Here is a 17,595-nt window from a genome sequence, read left to right as displayed (position 1 = left end):
CAGAAGGTAGTCCAGTCATTGACCAAGGCTGAATTGGACCAGGCAGCCCATTTGGCAAAAGAGTGGAATGAGAGAAAGCCACCACCCAAAGCCCAGGCAGAGTAAGCATCCAAGTTCTCCCATGGGCAATACTAACTTAAATGCAGGGTGGCAACAAGTAAGGGCCAGAAGTATGCAAAACAGTTTGCATATGACATGTGGAAGCAGTGTGGGATGAGAGTGGTGATCATGTTGGCATGGAAGGATAAGGAGGGTGAAGTGATGGTTGGAGTGTGAGTGCTTTCCTGACAGGCTTCACCATATCTGACTGGTGTAGGAATGACTTCAATGACAAGCTGGGTGATGGAGAGCTCTATTCAGATTGGGAAGACCTTCATGGAAAGTGGTCAGCCTACACAAAGAAGGCCTTTGGGGCCAATGGTATGGAGGATGGCAGCAGAGAGGATGAGGCTGGTCAAACCACAGTAAAAGTGTGGAAAGGAAAAAAGTGGTCTCAATTCTCTGTGTCCACCAATGATGATGGCACACCCATTCTTCCAAATCTCTTGGACTTACAGACACTGGAATTAAAGGACATCATGAGGGTGTTCATAACCAGCCATTATCATACATGCCAATTTCCATGGTCAATGAGTTACTAACATCTAAACACAGGCTTGGCTTGTGGGAAGATGAATGCCAGTGTACCTTGGGCTGCAATAGCTGACAACCAGGCATCCTATGTGGCTTCCAAGTATCTTCCTCCCAATATCCCATTCAAAGAGCCCACCAGGCTGACACATCATGAACTAATCAAAACCTTGGAGTTCTGGAAGGAGTGACAGCAGGAGCACCCAGAAGATGTCTTCTGGTTCTGAAGGTGGAGATCTCAGGATGGTTCCCTGGAGGAGCTGGTCATAAAACACCAATGCTGGAGACCCTGGATGGAAGGTGAGGTCATGGTCAATTTGGATATACATAACTGATTGCACATTGAGTAAATTCCATTGATGGCTCCAACTGCAGACATCACTTGGAGGAGGAACCAGTTCCTCCCACAAAACCTTCCACCAAATGGCAATGGTGTGAGTCAAAGTATGGTTCAGTGGTGAAAACCAACCAAAACCAACACAAAAGACAAAAAGAGCAAGTGGTGGTGTGCCTATGTGGTACCTAGATGGTAGAACCTGTTCTTTGGGAGGGTTTTTGCAAGCTACAACACTCAAAGATGAGTGCTGAGGGTTGGGGGTGCTCCTGATGAAGAAGAAGCAGGAATGCAAGAGAATGTGATAGGGTAGACTGCTGTCAGCCTACAGAAGGATGGATGACAACTTAATTCAATGTCCTAAGCTGCACTGAGCACAGGGAGGGCTTGGAGTGAAGTATATCAATGATAGACAAGGATAAGCAAAGTAGACAATAGTTAGACCCTTAATAAAGTCTCAACTATCAAAGCTGCTGAATGAATTACTGAGTGATGATAAAATGCAAGCAAGAGGGGCTCTCTGACATCTTTTTCCTTTTTTTTTGCTATCTAAGTACAGTGATTTATATACAGTACAGGGGTGTTTCCCTTGGAAAACAAGGTGCAAACACTTGGTAAGTGATTGGTAACTGATGAGTAAGGAATGTAAGCAATGGGTAATCATCTTGGAAAGCATTGGTAAGCATTGGTAAGGATTAGCAAGCCAGAAGGGGAAGAATCAGTAAGCAAAGTCAAAAGATTGGTAAGTATTGGCAATAGGTGAGTCAAAGACAGTCAGAACATCAAAGTATGAGTCAAGTGATGTCAGGAACTGAGAAAGCACACTGGAATCACATTAGGGGGAGGCTGTGCATGTCACATCTCAAAGAGATCACTTCTAGGCCAAGGTGGGATGACAGAGAGGCAGCACCAATCTGATACCGATATAGTACATCCAAAAGTGGACAGGGCAAGTCAGATGTCAACAGGGGTCAAGCTTTGGGGGTCTGTGGGGTGACAGGAGCATAGGGGATCACAACTTTCCCCCCCAAACCATCCTCTCAGTGAAGCAAATAAAAACTTCATGAATGAGGCTCTGTTGGAAGAGAGGATGAATGGGGAGTGTCTTCTGCTGTATCTTGCAACAAGGAGGCAAGATGTGCATCATACTCATCATGGATGCAATCAGGGAGAGTGGGGAACAGTAGATTATACTGTAGCTGTTGCAATCTTGGAAGAATGATGGATGAGGCCAGTATGAAGACATTGCAGGGAGCAGGGAGGAAGGATCCATATGCTTCTTGGACTGGAGAGACTGAAATGACCACACAAGACCTTTCCAAGCAAATGACAGACCTGAGGTGACCAAAGAACATCCTCCTAGAGGTCATACTGACAAAAAGAACATGCTGTCCAAGCTGGATGGGCTGAGAGGGCACAGATGAGGGTGGGATGTACCAGGATGCTTCAGGATGGAAGCTGGTAGGAACTCTTGGTAGATATATGTAGCCATGGTCCCTAGCAAAGGGGACAAGTGAAATGATTGATGTAGAGGCAGCCATATCAGAAGAATTTAGCAAAATGAGCATCTTTTGGAGGGAGTGCTGTAGAAATGTGTGGAGTGTGCAAATCCTTTCCAATTTTGGAAGGTAAGACTGCATGGCTGAGCACTACAAGCAAGTGTGGGAATAGTCTCTGTATCTGCAGAAATGGCAGAGATATGATATGTTGAAAACCGGAATGCTGTACATGGGCACTTAAGAATTTTAGCCAGCACTTAACTCGCTCCCTTTCTTTTTCTCTGGCACTGATGACTTGTTCTTGTGCAAGGGATGACTGCTGACATTCCTGGCTGTCCTTCTTCGCATGAGGGCTATGGTCTTTATCTCCATTCATCAGCTGTATCCATGTCCACCTCACCAAACACCTTTGGTGTGTGACAATGGATAGATGGTATGTCAGAGCTGGTCAGTTTCTTTACTGGTAACCCTAACATGACCTTGGAATTGTGTGCCAAAGATCATCCCACTGGAACATCCAATGCACAGGAGGACAACAGACAACAGAACCAGTTCACATCAGACTGGCACAATACAGCTACTGCATACCCCAAGCCAGCTGGTAAGTGGTATCTGGCAACAATGAATATTGCTGATAGAATTGTATCAGACAATCATGCCAATGATGGTGGTGATTCAACTGCAAGGAAGCCCAAGCCCAAGCCAAGAATCAGATCCAATGGTTGGTTTCCATGCACACTTGGTTAATCCTCTCATTACAGCATTCTACAGCAGCCCAGAATGATAAGATGGTCATATCACCTAATGATCATATGTATACATCCATAACACAATTACACACACTTATCTATGTCAGGAGTTGATCCAGTGGGTAGGAATTTGACTGCCAGGCCTAGACACCATGTGATGGACAGGGAAGATGGACTGTTGGATCAAGCAGAAGAGGATGGTGTGGCTCATTGCCCAGAGTGGAATCATAGGCCCCCACAGTGGCCAGATGATAATTATCCTACTCCAACCATGAGGAGGCAAAGGTAGAGTTGAGGCTGGTACCTACTGTTTTCCAGTAGACTGGCAACAACCATATATAGTGCACAGTGCAAGAATCACTGGTGAATTACCAGCCCCATAGCTACCATGTACTGTAACCCACTGTCATAATCCAATTGCAGCCAATTTGTGCACTTCTCCAATTCCATTCAACATAATGTTCATTGAAATGAGTTAAATATACAAATTAAAGCTGGTCTGGTTTAAGACAGTAGCCTACACCTGCTGGCTCTTCCTCTGGAAGATCTGCTAACTGTTGCCAGAATCTGGTAAGCATGGCATTCCACTCAACATGTGATCACCACTCCCTGGTTGCATCCACCAGGGTATTGGCATAATACCTATATGCAGTGATCAGATTGGCATTGTGTGTGGCATTGATGTCTGGCTGACATGCCCCACTCCTAGCCATGATACTGGAGATCTGCCTTGACATTTGAACTGGTAGACATGTTTAGCTATGGTTGCATAGGAACTTCTGGACTTGTGCTTGGTTTGTGGAGTATCAACTCCTGGCTGTATGGCAAACTCCTGGGAGACTGCTAAAAGCTCTGAATGTGACAATGGGATTGGCACCAGCAATGGGGATCTAGCCAGTGGTATCAATGTGGAGCTGAATGATGCAGGAGTGTCTGAAAGGTCCATAGGTTGACAAAGACCAGGGAAATTGCTGCCAGGCAATGCAAATGTTGTTGGGCTGGGAACTGGGATAGGATTTCGACAGGCTGGTGACCCAGAGGGAGTTAAGGACCAAAATTGGGGCTCAGGCAATAGGATGAATGGTTGTGATGATTGGCCAGCTGCATGAGTTGGGTAGATGTAAGCTGATGATCTTGTGGCAGCAGGTGACTGAAATGCCAGTTCTTGTAAAAGACTGACTGGTGGGGACTGGAATGGTGGGGGTGACCCCCAAGGTGGCTCATGCAATGGCATACCTGGGGCAACAGGCAGTGGTGATTTGTCCCATGCCAGCTCAAGTAACAGGGTGCTGTCAGAGAGGTGTGTTGATATGGAGTCCCAAGGAGGCTCAACCAATGGGCTGCTAGAGGAGGGAGATGGTGCCAATGACTCCCATGCTGGCTCTATCAAGGGTGATCTGGGCAAACCAGCAGACTGGAAGGAGGGTTCCATTCTGGTTGTGCATATTGTTTGAGCTGGGGACAGCTCAAAAGGTGGCTCACATAACAGGGATGATGGAGCATCCAGCAGGTCATCTTCAGTAAACATTTCCTCATCCTCATTGAGATATGCAAGCTGCTGCATATCATGGCATGATGGAATTACTGCACACAGTCATTAGAAGTAATGGTCCTTGGACCAGTTGACTTATGGAGTTTATCTGGACTGCCAGAACTGAATCTAACATTTCTGGGAGCCATATGAAAGTTCAAAACATTGTAGGTGCCATGGGGATTACACCAATGTTTGAGAATGATTTCAGTACCAGTGATAAGATTGTATTACACAATATTTTTTCACCAGTCATCATGCAGGATGTGCAAGTGCATACATAATGGAAATGAACACTTAGTGGAATGACTGTCAATTGCCATACATTACTCCCACCAAAATATGTTCAATGGTTAAACCAGTACATTGACTGTTGTAAATCACAGCATCACTGGAGTGAGCATTTGTATTTTGCTTATTCAAGCCTGTTGAATGGTGTATGCTAGCCAGTGAATTCACCACACTGCTCAAGCACCCACCACCTGCACACCAAAGCTTTACCAACAACATCCAGCTGGTCATCACCACTGAAAATGCCAAGCAGATGGTCAAGGAGGCTGCCAGGGTTACAATGCAGGCACTGAGAGGACTTTGGGGCTGGGACACTAAGCACTGGGGCAAAGCAGCTCAGCTTGTGTGGGCCCAGCTGGTAAGTGAAATCACAGCCATGATATCCATTCCTGACATCTATGTAGGGAATGGTCCAAATGGTTGTTGAACATCTACCCCTGGCATTCAAGATCCCTCCACATCTTATTGCTATCGATATGCACATGGTTGACCCAGCAACAATCTTTGCCATGCAGATGTGGCCACCTTTCAACCAGATGATGATGGCCTGAGAGGCTGATGTGAAGGATCATGTGTGGTATTGCCTTTACCACCAGCCTAAGTCTCACCCATATTACAAGGTCATGGAGGAGCTTACTGGGCCTTTGTTGAGGGCCAAGCACCAGGCACAGCCAGTGGATAAGGGTAAGGGGAAAGAGTTGGGTATGGATGAGGCTCAAAGGACTCAGCGGAGGTAGTGCTGGAAGCTGAGTGGTGTGTGAGATGCTGGGACAGGAGTTGGCCCTGTATGGTGCTAGCTGGCAGGGCATGCTGGCAATGCCACTGTACCAAATACTCATGCAGCTTGTTCAAGGGGAGGGGAGACAAGTCTGAGATGCAATGAAAAGCCTCCTGTTCAAGGCCTCACTGGGAATGATCCCCAGAAGACATGGCTGGCCTTCCCACCACTTCAATGCTGGCTGCACCAGCTCCATCCACTGGTCAATGAGCCAAATGTCAAAGGGCACCAAGCTGAAATCAATCTGCCAATCCATCCAAAGTAACAAGCTGTCATTCATCCCCTGGCCCACAGACTGGCCACCCCAGTGAGTTATTCACAGTCCTATGTTTTTTGCTAATTGGTTGAACTAATATTTCTATTGAGTAGTGGAAATTATTACTCCATCATGGCTATCCTAGTCACAGTCTCATGCAAGAAGCATTGCAACAGACCCACCCATCACTCCAGCACCAACTACTACAACTGGTGCTGATGATCCATGCCATTGTGACAAGTATCAGGAAGAGGTTACCATCCTCAAGTGGGAGAATGCTGACATGAGGCAGGAGATAGAAATAACCTGTACTGAGCTTGCTGCTCTCCATTGGGTGGCAGATGCTATCCATAATCACCTATTCCCAGCCCCAGACATGCTTAACCATCCTCTCATCCCATTTCATGCTACTTCCAACCCTACACCAGTACCTCACATGCTGGTCATGGTGGAACTTTGCACTGCAACCAGTGTTGTTGAGGTTCAATCATCCTGAAGCAGCTCAAGACAGGAGTCCACTGAACCCCCCCAGCTTCATTTGAGGGAGGTGCCAGCTTGGAAGTGCCTCCTTTGAATATCAAAGCTGTGCATGGACCTGCTGGAGGTCTGGCAATCTCTATTACTTCTCCACCACCAGCAGTCAGATCAGCACCCAGACAGGAAGGTAGGATGGAGGTTGACAAACATCAATGTACTTGTCATTTTGCAACCCATTCATGTTTTTTTTGTCTTTGTACTTGTACTTTGTTAGCTGCAGCAATATATTCTATATTGTCAAAATGTGATCTCCAGGAAGAAGTAGCTACTGCTACTGGTAGTTGTTACTGTATGATTCAGATACTGGAAAACCAATCTGGTATGGTGATGTCTGTACCAAGGCCATGGTGTTACAAGCACTAAGGGCTAATGGAGTCATGGTTCACCTAGATGATTGAATGATGACTGGCCAGCATAACTCAATTGTTTTTGCTGTATAGCATGGTGACTTTCATGGTATTGTTCTGGCTTGCTGGAGGCAGTAAGGCATTGAATTCACAGTTTAAATGTACTGGGTAGTTGGCTAGTCTTCTGGTCATTACCAGAGCCACCATTGTGGTAATACATGCATCTCCAGCATGGTACTGGTACCAGTATATACATACACTGTGGACCTGCTCCTGGGAGGTCAGGCAGGTCAGGCATGGCATGGTATAATGTCTGGGTGGGCCTCCATGGCATTGGCACTGGGATGGCATTCATGGCATTGGTGCTGAGACAGCTTGACTGATGGCCTCATGGCATTGGGGATGTGCCAGTGTAGGGAGCAGTATACTCCCTGAGGCCAAAACAGGGATGCTAACACCAAAATCCTGCCATTACCAACCACCAACCATGCCTGTCATCTTCAGAATTATTACATCTGCCTCATGTGCCACCTCACCTGTCAAACCTTTGGAGCTCCCCTGTCCATCAATAACACACACCAGTCATCATCCCAGAATTCCATGTCAACATCAATCTGACATATGTCTATCCAGAATTCCACAGTCATGTCACTTCAACCTTCACCTCATCACATAGCTGGGAAACCACATAGATCATTAGTAAAAACTCCAGTTACCCCTCTCATTCCTTTGAACCCCTTTTGCATCTATGGCCTCTACCCTTTGCATTCCACTCCATGGTACAGTGTGCACTCATCCTGTTGGAAGATATCCATCTTCCCTGTTGGTCTTTCTCAGTTATTACTTTACAGTTTGTTTTCACACATTGCTGTATGGCCTTGACATCTGACACATCATCCCTTTTGTTTTTTGGAATTTTGCTTTACCTGCCCCACAATTCTCCAATCAGTACCTTACTATCCATGTACTATATAATTCCGCCTCAGCAATGTAAAGGAATCATCAATTTTTTTCTAGGACTCACCATCTGTGTCATATGCGAGTCTAAAGAGTTCAAAGAGTCTTGTGTCTGCTGTGTCTGCTTCATATCTGTGTCCTTGCATCTACTGTGTCTTGTTTCCCTTCCTGTGCACTTAATTCATCTCAAAGTTACTTTGTTGGGTTGAGATTGTCACCTGGAATTTCAAAAGCAAGTCTATTCCTACCTCTGACTCTGTGGAATTAAATTCCATGCCCTACATTCAACTCTTTGACCAACTCTACCATCACACTCTACATCTCCTTCCTACTCAGCACCCCTTGGGTCAAGCCTAGGGAATTCCCCTTCAGCTTTCCCCTGTTCACATGCTACCCAGAGGTAGTGTCACACATCATTTTGGAGCCCACCATGAGGGGTCTGTAGATCTGGAAAGGAGATCCTTATGACCCACTTTTCAAAGAACTGAACTCGAAGAGCTCCTAGAGCCCTTCCACAGACTATCTATTTCTTCATCAGAAATCTTAATTCCAGTAGCTGATCCAAAAGATCTTTCAGAGCCCAGAGTCCCCAGTGTGTTACCCAGCATTTCCAGGAGGTTTCAACCTTGATGAACCCTTTGATCCTCCTGCAGAGCATCATGAACTTTTGCCTCTCTTGGAACTAACCTCTTCTTCATCCTCCTCATCTAGTAATTCTGAACTTGCTGCCAAACAACTTCTTATCCCTTTGCAATTGCTCACTTTAATCCCTGCTATCATTTCCCCTACCCAAGTTCCCACTCAGAATACCTCAGTTGCCCCACACTTAAATTCTGCATCCATTCACATAATGTCTGGAGCTAGAGACATGCCACTCAGAGGCTCTAACAAAGCCCTGAAGTTCTCCAGTCATACTGAAGACATCACTTGCTACCTTGAAGACATTGAACAACTCTGTGTTGAAGCTGGCCTTGACACCAGAAAAGATAAAATCCACTGGGTCATCCATTATGCTGATCACAATGAGGCAGAATTTTGGTCCACCTTAGATGCTGCAACCAATGGCTTCAATGACTGGGACACATTTTCCAAAGAACTCCTGAACTACTATCCAGGTGCCTTGGTGAAAGATCATCACTATACCAAAGCCGACCTTGAAACCTTACTCTACCATCAAGTTCAGAAACCTATGGGATTGCTGGAAGATCTCAGTAAATACATCTGGGAATTCTGATGCATCCTTGGCCTCATCCAGAAGAAGAAACTTCCTGATGACTACATCAATGAGAAATTCCTCAAGGGGTTTCCCCTGAGGTTCTGGAATTCCTTGCTCACATGATTGCAACTTTCTGACCTAGATCATGACACCAACAAGCCTTAGGAGTTCATTCAATCTGGTCTACAAGCATGCTAACTACCTGCTCAGTGGAGCAAAACAAAATCTCCCTCAGCCTGATTCATTGGCACTGTTCCCCCAGAATTCCACTCCATCTTCCTCACTGACTGTTCCTACTATCTTGAAACAAGAGTATGTTCATGTCACCCAGCAACCTGCTTCTGCCCTGCCTCCTCAACAAGGTCAAGAAGGCCAATTCCATTGTTCCTTCAATCCATGGTGTTTCTTCTGCAGAGGAACAGATGGCCACAGAACTGCAGAGTGTGCACTGTGCCACAAATACATACAAACTGGGAAATGCTCCTTGATTGGGGGAAGAGTTTTCATGCCAGATGGCTCTGACATCCCTAGGACAGCCACTGGCCAGAATTTTAAAGAGAAGATTGACAACTTCCTTGCCATGCATGAATCCATTATTGCCTCAGCCAATCTCATCTCTGTACAACAACCTGGTCAGCAGTTGAGTTCTTCTTGCAGTTGTGATACCCCACCTCATCTTGTCAGCATGATGTTCTTCAGCAATGAAGAAGCCCCAGAATTTCAGGTTGACTTGTACCCTTCTTCCTACCTAATCAATGAAGAACTTGAGGAGGATGCCAATGAAGAAGACCAATGCACCTTAGTGAGAGCTTATGCTCAGGTAGAAGAATTGAAGAACAATATCAAGAAGAAGAAGAATGCTCATTTTGATGGTGTAGAAATTCCAGCTTGTCACCAGCAAACCCCAGTGGCTGCTCCTGCACCTGCTGGCATGCCAGCTGCCTCTAAGACAGTTGTTAATTCCACACCAACCAATTCCATCCCTTCTAAAGAGATCCCAGCCATTACTAAAACTCTGGTCATCTATAGTCCCACAGATCTCCAGAAATCCAAGCCTATGACAAATTCTGCACCTCAATTCCATTATCAAAGCAGTTTCAACAAAGCAGTGGCTACCAAATGACTTGTAGACCAAGTCTTAGACATGAAGATGGAAATTTCCACTAAAGATCTCTTAGCTGTCAGCCTGGAGATTCACAAGCAGGTTAGAGAGCTAGCCATGACAAAGAAGATGACCATTAGGAGTTTAGAAACAGTGTCAGAAGCTTCTGCCTCTGCTACCTGGGCATCCTATGAACAGTATTGGGTCAGAGACACAAAAGGGAAGTGTGTAGGCCTTGCTACTGTGCCATTATGCACTGTTGATGGCATCCTAATGGACAAACTTCACATCAAATGTATCCTGGACAGCAGATGTCAGGTAGTGGCCTTGTGACAGGAGTTGTGGGAAGCCTTAGAGGCCCCCCTCTGTACTGACATGACTATGACTCTGGAGGCTGCTAACCAATCCAAAGAAAGCACCCTTGGGGTCATAGAGAATGCCACCTTGCACATAGGAAACATTGAGGCCCATCTACAAATCCAAGTTGTTGACCATGCACCTTTCAACTTACTGCTTGGTTGACCCTTCTTCTGCCTACTCTCCAGCATCCTCTGTGATTTCCCTGATGGAGAACAGTCTCTAGAAATCCGTGACCCTAATTCCAGGAAACAAGTTTTAATCCTGACACAACCTCGCAACAGACTGCATCCCCTTCCACATTTCATAAATTCTGAAGATGAAGAAGACTTGTTCACATGAAAACAAATGTGTCACCATATGAAACAGCCTGAGCAGGGTTTTTAGTGTTGGTCAATGACTTGTTTGGATTGCAAGGAGGCCATGATAATCTTTTCTCTGTGTGTTCTCTCTATGTTTCTGATCCTCCTTTATTACCTTCAAAGACTACTACCCTTTGATACTAGTTCCATCTCTCCAACTGACCCTTTCTTATTTTCAACTGCTACCACTGTTTCTCCACTGACAATCTCTGCCTTCTGCTCTACTTATCAGTTTGATCCTGTTTATCATGTCTTAAAGTACACACCTGTAGCAAGGAAGGTGAGGCCAGTACCAATGTCAATGCCAGCAGAATTCTGGGTAGAGCATTGGGAGGCCAAAGACCCACTTGTGGATCTGCCTGTTTTACCTACTCATCCCCCACCATTTGTGCCAGGTTCCAGGTTTACTCAGGAAAGAGCTGACAAGCTTGATCTGGACCCAGCAAGGTTCCTTTGGCCTACAGAATTAGACCTAGTATGATGGCTGGTCAAGACACATGAGGCTGCCTTTGCTTGGGATGCTTTGGAAAGAGGGACCTTTCGAGAGGACATGTTCCCACCCCTGAAGATACCTATGCTAGCCTACAAACCCTGGGTTGAGCAAAATATTCCTATTCCCCCTGCTATTTTCTGTGAAGTCATTAACATCATCAAAGAAAAGATTTCCACAGGAGTTTACAAACCATCTACCTTGTCCTATCACTCAAAATGGTTCTGCATAGTCAAGAAGGATGGAAAATCTCTGTGCCTTGTCCATGACTTACAACCTCTAAATGCCATGTCTATCCAGGACTCAGCCATTCCCCCCTTCATTGATTCGATTGCTGAAGCCTTTGCTTGCCATTCTGTCTATGGAATTTTGGATCTTATGGTCAGATGTGATCATTGCACCATACACAATGATCACCATGACCTCACTACCTTCCAAACTCCTATCTGTACTCTACAACTCACTAAGTTACCTATGGGCTACACAAATGCTGTCCAGATTTTCCACAGAGACATCTGTTGGATATTGAAGGATGAAATCCCTGAAGTAACCATCCCTTTCATTGATGATTGCCCAATCAAAGGTCCAAAATCCCATTACCAAAATTCTGATGGTTCCTACCAGACAATCCCACAAAATTCTGGGATCAGACACTTCATCTGGGAGCACCTACAGAATGTCAACTGCATCTTACACCATCTACATCATGCAGGAGCTACTATCTCAGCAAAGAAATGCATCATTGCTGCACTGTCTATCATAGTGGTTGGGCATAAGGTGTCATTTGAGGGGAGAACCCCAGATGAAGCTAAAGTCCAAAAGATTAAAGACTGGCCCTACTGCACAAACATTACTGAAGTGCACAGATTCTTAGGTCTTTGCTCGTATTGAAGGATCTTTATCAAAAACTTCGCTAAACACACACATCCCCTCATCAAGCTGACCAAGAAAGATGTTTTCTTTGAATTCTGTGACAAACACAGAGAAGCCATGGATTATCTTTGCCAAGCTATCATCTCATCCCCTGTACTATGCACTACCAACTACGACTCTGATAGGAAGGTCATTCTGGCAGTCGACACTTTGAATATCACAATAGGATACCTCCTCATACAGGAGGGGGAAGATGAAAAATGCTACCCTGCAAGGTTTGGCTCAACAACTCTCAACAACCGTGAATGCCATTACAGTCAAGCTAAACTGGAGCTCTTTGGTCTTTTCTGCACTTTACATGATGTCAGACTTCACATTTTCAGTGTGCAGAATTTAGTTGTTGAGGTTGATGTGTGATATATAAAGGGGATGATTAACAATCCCAACTTACAGCCCAACACTACCATCAACTGCTGGATTGTGGGAATTCTTTTATTTGACTTTGAGCTTGTACATGTCCCTGCACACAAGCATGCAGCACCAGATGGTCTTTCAAGGAGACTGAAAGCAGAAGAAGATGAGGATGGGGAAGAGGACTATGAGGACTGGATAGATGAGTATGGAGCCTTTGCTGTCAAGCTGTTGAACCATAGGGAGGCCTGATTCAAGTCTCAGCCTTACCCTCTGGAAATTCTGAGTACCTTGTCAGACTCACCTTTGATCTTGTCACTGAGTCTAGGCATCTATTCCTCCAAATAAACCTTGCCAAGTGTCTATGAGATGGAAATTCTGCACTCAGAGAAAGTGATCCAGAGAGAGGAGAGGTTGAAAGTGGTGAAGGAATTTTTGGAGATGAAGAAGATGCCAGAAGGATTGGAGGAAGGGGAGTTGGAAAGCCTGGTGCATCTTGCCACTTGGTATTTCGTCAAAGGAGGAGAGCTGTGGAGAAAAGACCCTCAAGGACATCACCAACTAGTAGTTGCCCCTCACAAATGACTTGGGATCCTTCATCAGGCTCATGATGAGCTAGGACACAAGGGTATCTACTTGACCTGCATGCATTTGCTGACTCATTTCTGGTGGCCTATGCTAGAGCAGGACATCTGCTGGTATGTCAAGACATGTCATGAGTGCCAAATATGCCATTTGGATTGTGTACATATTCTGCCAGTCATCACCATCCCTGAGCCCCTATTCTTTAAAGCATATATGGACATGTTCTTAATGCTGAAGTCAAACAGATTTTGCTATGTCACCCAAGCTTGCTGTTCACTCACTAGTTATCCAGAGTGGGCTATGCTTCATGCAGAAACTGGCAAGACCATCAGAAAATTCATCTTCCAGTAGATCTTGTGCTGCTGGGGTGCTGTTGCAGAAATCATCACAGATAATGGTGGTCCCTATGTCCTCGCCCTCAATTGGCTCTCCAAGACCTTCGGAATTCACCATATACAAATCTCACCTTATAACTCACAAGCTAATGGAGTCATTGAGCATCAGCATTTCAATGTGAGGGAGGTGTTGGTAAAGAGTTGCAGTGGAGAAGCATCAAAGTGGTCAGAAGTGGCTCCTACAGTGTTCTGGGCAGAGAGGGTTACAATTCACAAGGCAACTCAGTTTTCTCTGTTCTATATGGCTCACAGTGTCGAACCTAGACTCCCCTTTGACATTGCCAAGGCAACATTCTTAGCCCCTTTCAAGGCAGAATTTTACTTGGCAACAGAACTCATTGCCCATCATGCTCAACAACTCCAGAAACATTCAGAAGGCCTTGCTCACATCCAGGATCTCATTCTGAAGTCTCACTTTGCATCAGTCAAAGACTTCATTGCTTGTTTTGCACACACCATCCAAGACTTTGACTTCAAACCTGGGTCACTCATCCTCATGCAGAATTCACATATTGAGCAAGAACTAGATCACAAGACCAAACCACACTACCTAGGCCCCATGATTGTTGTTCAGTGAACCAAAGGAGGCTCATACATCCTGACAGAATTAGATGGTGCCATGTCCAAATTCTGTTTTGCCACCTTCCATCTTTACCCCTATTTCCTGTGGAACAACTCTCATATCGAAGTCATGCAGTTGACTGGAATTTCTGCATACAACTTAGATTGCTTGGAAGATGATTTGCTACCAGACCCTGCACTCACTGGCATCCCTTTGGATGAATCAGATGAGTAGCACACCTTTCTCTCTATCTGTTTCTTTCTTTCCTTCCCTCTTGTTCTCCACTTTCCCTTTTGCTTATATATTTACCCTCTTCGTCTCATATGAAACAAAACCATCTTCAGGAAAAAGGAAAAAAAAAAAAATTCCACTCATCTCTTGTCTCTTGTCGATTCACTCTCTTTCCCTGCTCCCTTCTTAGCGATAATCCTGTTCAAAATACCAAAAGACTCACAAAATAAAATAAAATGAATAAATTCTGCAGTCTACTTATGCTACTGTACATGTACCTACAGATCTTTGAGCTGATCCTTCAACCTCTTCAGCTCCCTGAACTGTGCTGATCTGTCACTCTACTCATGTTGCCAACAGTCCCAGCATCTGGTGGATCTGGGTCAACTCAAACTCCTCATCATCCACCCTACCCTCCAACAGTCAGATGTGCTCAGCAAGAGCCTCATGTGCAGTCGATTTGCTCAGGTTTGCAACTGGTGGAGTTTCTTTGACTGGGGGACCTTTGGACTCGTCCTGTGTGCTGACAATGGGTGTGGGTGGATTGTCCAATAATCCCATTGGTCTACCAAAGAGTCCACCATTGCTGAGGTCTCCCAGATTGTCCATTGGTGGTGGGGTTGGCCCAGGGCAAGGTCGAGGTGCAGGGGTTGCTGATGGAAGGAAAAGTGGTGGTCAAGGTGCAGGAGGTGGAGACATGTTCAAGGTCAAAGGGGGACTAGCATGAGGTGTTGGGTGCTTGGGAGACAGTTCGGAATTTTGCCTGGGAGGTGGTTTGCGAGCAGGGATTCAAAGTTTCAACCTGGTTGACACTGGGGTTTCAGTCATTGCCATTACCATTATTGATTTGACCCATTTATGCGACAGCCCAGCAGCCATCTCTCCACTTCCAGCATTCTTGCACTGAGTTATGGTTCAGTGCCCTCATTCTTCATGTTGCAGTCAGCTTGTACTCACCTTCCTACCCACTCTGAGCAACTGGCTGCACTTCTGCTTGGCCTGTCTACATCACTTGCATGACTCCCCAGGAAGACCTTCACACACTCCCTACATGGCAGGTTGGCTTTGGGTGCCAGAGCACCAGTTTTCAGCAGGTCAGGGTTGGGTGGGCAGTCACCTTTGTTGTTCTCCAGCTCATTGACTTCATCTGTGGCCTGCAGAGTTTTTCTGAATGTTAGCCATTGCACTCAGGGTTTCCTGGAGGGTAGGACATACCTTTTCCTTGCCCTTCCCCTTGCCTGTGCTATCTGTCTGTTGCCTCACTGGTTGTCCAGTCCCCCTTGAAGACTCCCCTGCTTCAGTGTTGCTGGGTGCACAGCCTTGACCTTCACCTGTCACTGTTGCTGCCTGTCTGCACATGTGCATAGAAGGTTCTCTTGTCAACCTTTCCACCTTGAGCTGTGCCCTCAACTCTACCCTCTCCTGGTAGTCTTCAAAGATGTCATTGATGTGGATCTGTCTTTGCTCTACTGGGTGCTGGAGGTCAGTGATGGCAATGGCACCTGGGACTAAAAGGTTTTGGCACATTGCAGATTCCTCAGTGTAGTTGTGCATGCACTCATCACAAACCTTCAGTACAATAATTCCATTGTTGTTGATGTATTTCCACCATGAGCTAATGCTGGCCTGTGGAACTCTGTCAACACATGACACACTGCAGTGGAAGGTTTACTCACCCAAGTCTTGTCCCAGTCCTCCACCCACACATAGATTGTCTCCAATCTCTCCTCTGGCTGTGGCACTGCCTTGATCAAGTCCCAGACATGCCCTAGAGCTGCAGCAAGCACCATGGTCACCTGGTCCCTCATGCTGAACATGGGACATGCATTGTTGATGGAGTAAGCTTGCATAGTAGTTGGTGAGGGTAGTGAGTATCTGAGAACAAGGTGGTGGAGTAACAAGGGTGAATCTGACAATGAGATGGTTTCTGGGCGAGTTTGTCTAATTCTGCAGGGTTGCTGCTGACATGTTATCTGGGTGCAGAGTTTTTTCTCAAACAAGGCATGTGGCCAAACATGAGCCTTCTTCATTTACATCACCTTCTGCATCTCCACTGCCCTTCTGTCACAACTCAATGACCTCTGACCAAGGACAGTCAGCATTCAAAGACCCTGGGAGGTGTAGGGAGTGGTATACTCCCCAAGGCTGAAACAGGGATGCTAACACCAAAATCCCACCATTACCAACCACCAACCATGCCTGTCATCTTCAGAATTAACATCTGCCTTGTGCGCTGCATTGCCCATCAAACCTTTGGAGCTCCCCTGTCCATCAATAACACACACCAGTCATCATCCCAGAATTCCATGTCAACATCAATCTGACATATGTCTATCTGGAATTCCACAGTCATGTCACTTCAACCTTTGCCTCACCACATAGCCAGGAAACCACATAGATCATCAGTAAAAACTCCAGTTACCCCTCTCATTCCTTTCCTGAAAACCTTTCTCCACAATGCAAGAACCCCTTTTGCATCTGCAGCCTCTACCCTTTGCATTCCACTCCATGGTACAGTGTGCACTCATCCTGTTGGAAGATATCCATCTTCCCTGTTGGTCTTTCTCAGTTATTACTTTACAGTTTGTTTTCACATGTTGCTGTATGGCCTTGACATCTGACACATCATCCCTTTTGTTTTTTGGAATTTTGCTTTACCTGCCCCACAATTCTCCAATCAGTACCTTACTATCCATGTACTATATAATTCCACCTCAGTGATGTAAAAGAATCATCATTTTTTTTCTAGGACTCACCATCTGTGTCATATGCAAGTCTAAAGAGTTCAAAGAGTCTTGTGTCTACTGTGTCTGCTTTGTATCTGTGTCCTTGCATCTACTGTGTCTGCTTCATATCTGTGTCCTTGCATCTACTGTGTCTCATTTCCCTTCCCATGCACTTAATTCATCTCGGAGTTACTTTGTCAGGTCAAGATTGTCACCCAGAATTTCAAAAGCAAGTCTATTCCTACCTCCAACTCTGTGGAATTAAATTCCATGCCCTACATTCAACTCTTCGACCGACTCTACCATCACACTCTATGTCTCCTTCCTACTCAGCACCCCTTGGGTTGAGCCTAGGGAATTCCCCTTCAGCTTTCCC

General features: G+C 45.6%; 3 protein-coding genes across 3 annotated transcripts; 2 read left to right on the top strand and 1 right to left on the bottom strand.

Moving 5' to 3' along the window:
- Positions 1 to 42: 42 nt before the first annotated feature.
- Positions 43 to 821, top strand: F5J12DRAFT_781067 (uncharacterized protein; the record flags this gene model as incomplete). The annotated part of the gene is made up of 4 exons (XM_051742532.1): positions 43 to 101; positions 147 to 272; positions 317 to 453; positions 655 to 821. Coding segments are annotated over 4 exons (489 nt in total), but the record flags the coding sequence as incomplete, so codon positions are not given.
- Positions 822 to 4,033: 3,212 nt separating this feature from the next.
- Positions 4,034 to 5,585, top strand: F5J12DRAFT_781066 (uncharacterized protein; the record flags this gene model as incomplete). Its single annotated transcript, XM_051742531.1, has 5 exons — positions 4,034 to 4,152; positions 4,387 to 4,651; positions 5,130 to 5,139; positions 5,190 to 5,392; positions 5,439 to 5,585. The coding sequence occupies 5 exons, from the start codon at positions 4,034 to 4,036 to the stop codon at positions 5,583 to 5,585; spliced, it is 744 nt and encodes a 247-aa protein (XP_051602872.1).
- Positions 5,586 to 15,168: 9,583 nt separating this feature from the next.
- F5J12DRAFT_781065 (uncharacterized protein) lies at positions 15,169 to 16,343 on the bottom strand (the record flags this gene model as incomplete). The annotated part of the gene is made up of 4 exons (XM_051742530.1): positions 15,169 to 15,256; positions 15,451 to 15,647; positions 15,709 to 16,119; positions 16,170 to 16,343. 4 exons carry the CDS (start codon positions 16,341 to 16,343, stop codon positions 15,169 to 15,171), a joined length of 870 nt encoding a protein of 289 aa, XP_051602871.1.
- Between the last annotated feature and the right edge of the window lie 1,252 nt (positions 16,344 to 17,595).

This window comes from Pisolithus orientalis (assembly GCF_024613125.1).
Source record: "Pisolithus orientalis strain OTSU chromosome Unknown F5J12scaffold_6, whole genome shotgun sequence".
NCBI lineage: Eukaryota > Fungi > Basidiomycota > Agaricomycetes > Boletales > Pisolithaceae > Pisolithus > Pisolithus orientalis.
Note: the sequence above shows the minus strand (reverse complement) of the source record. Positions and strands in the feature narration are given on the sequence as shown.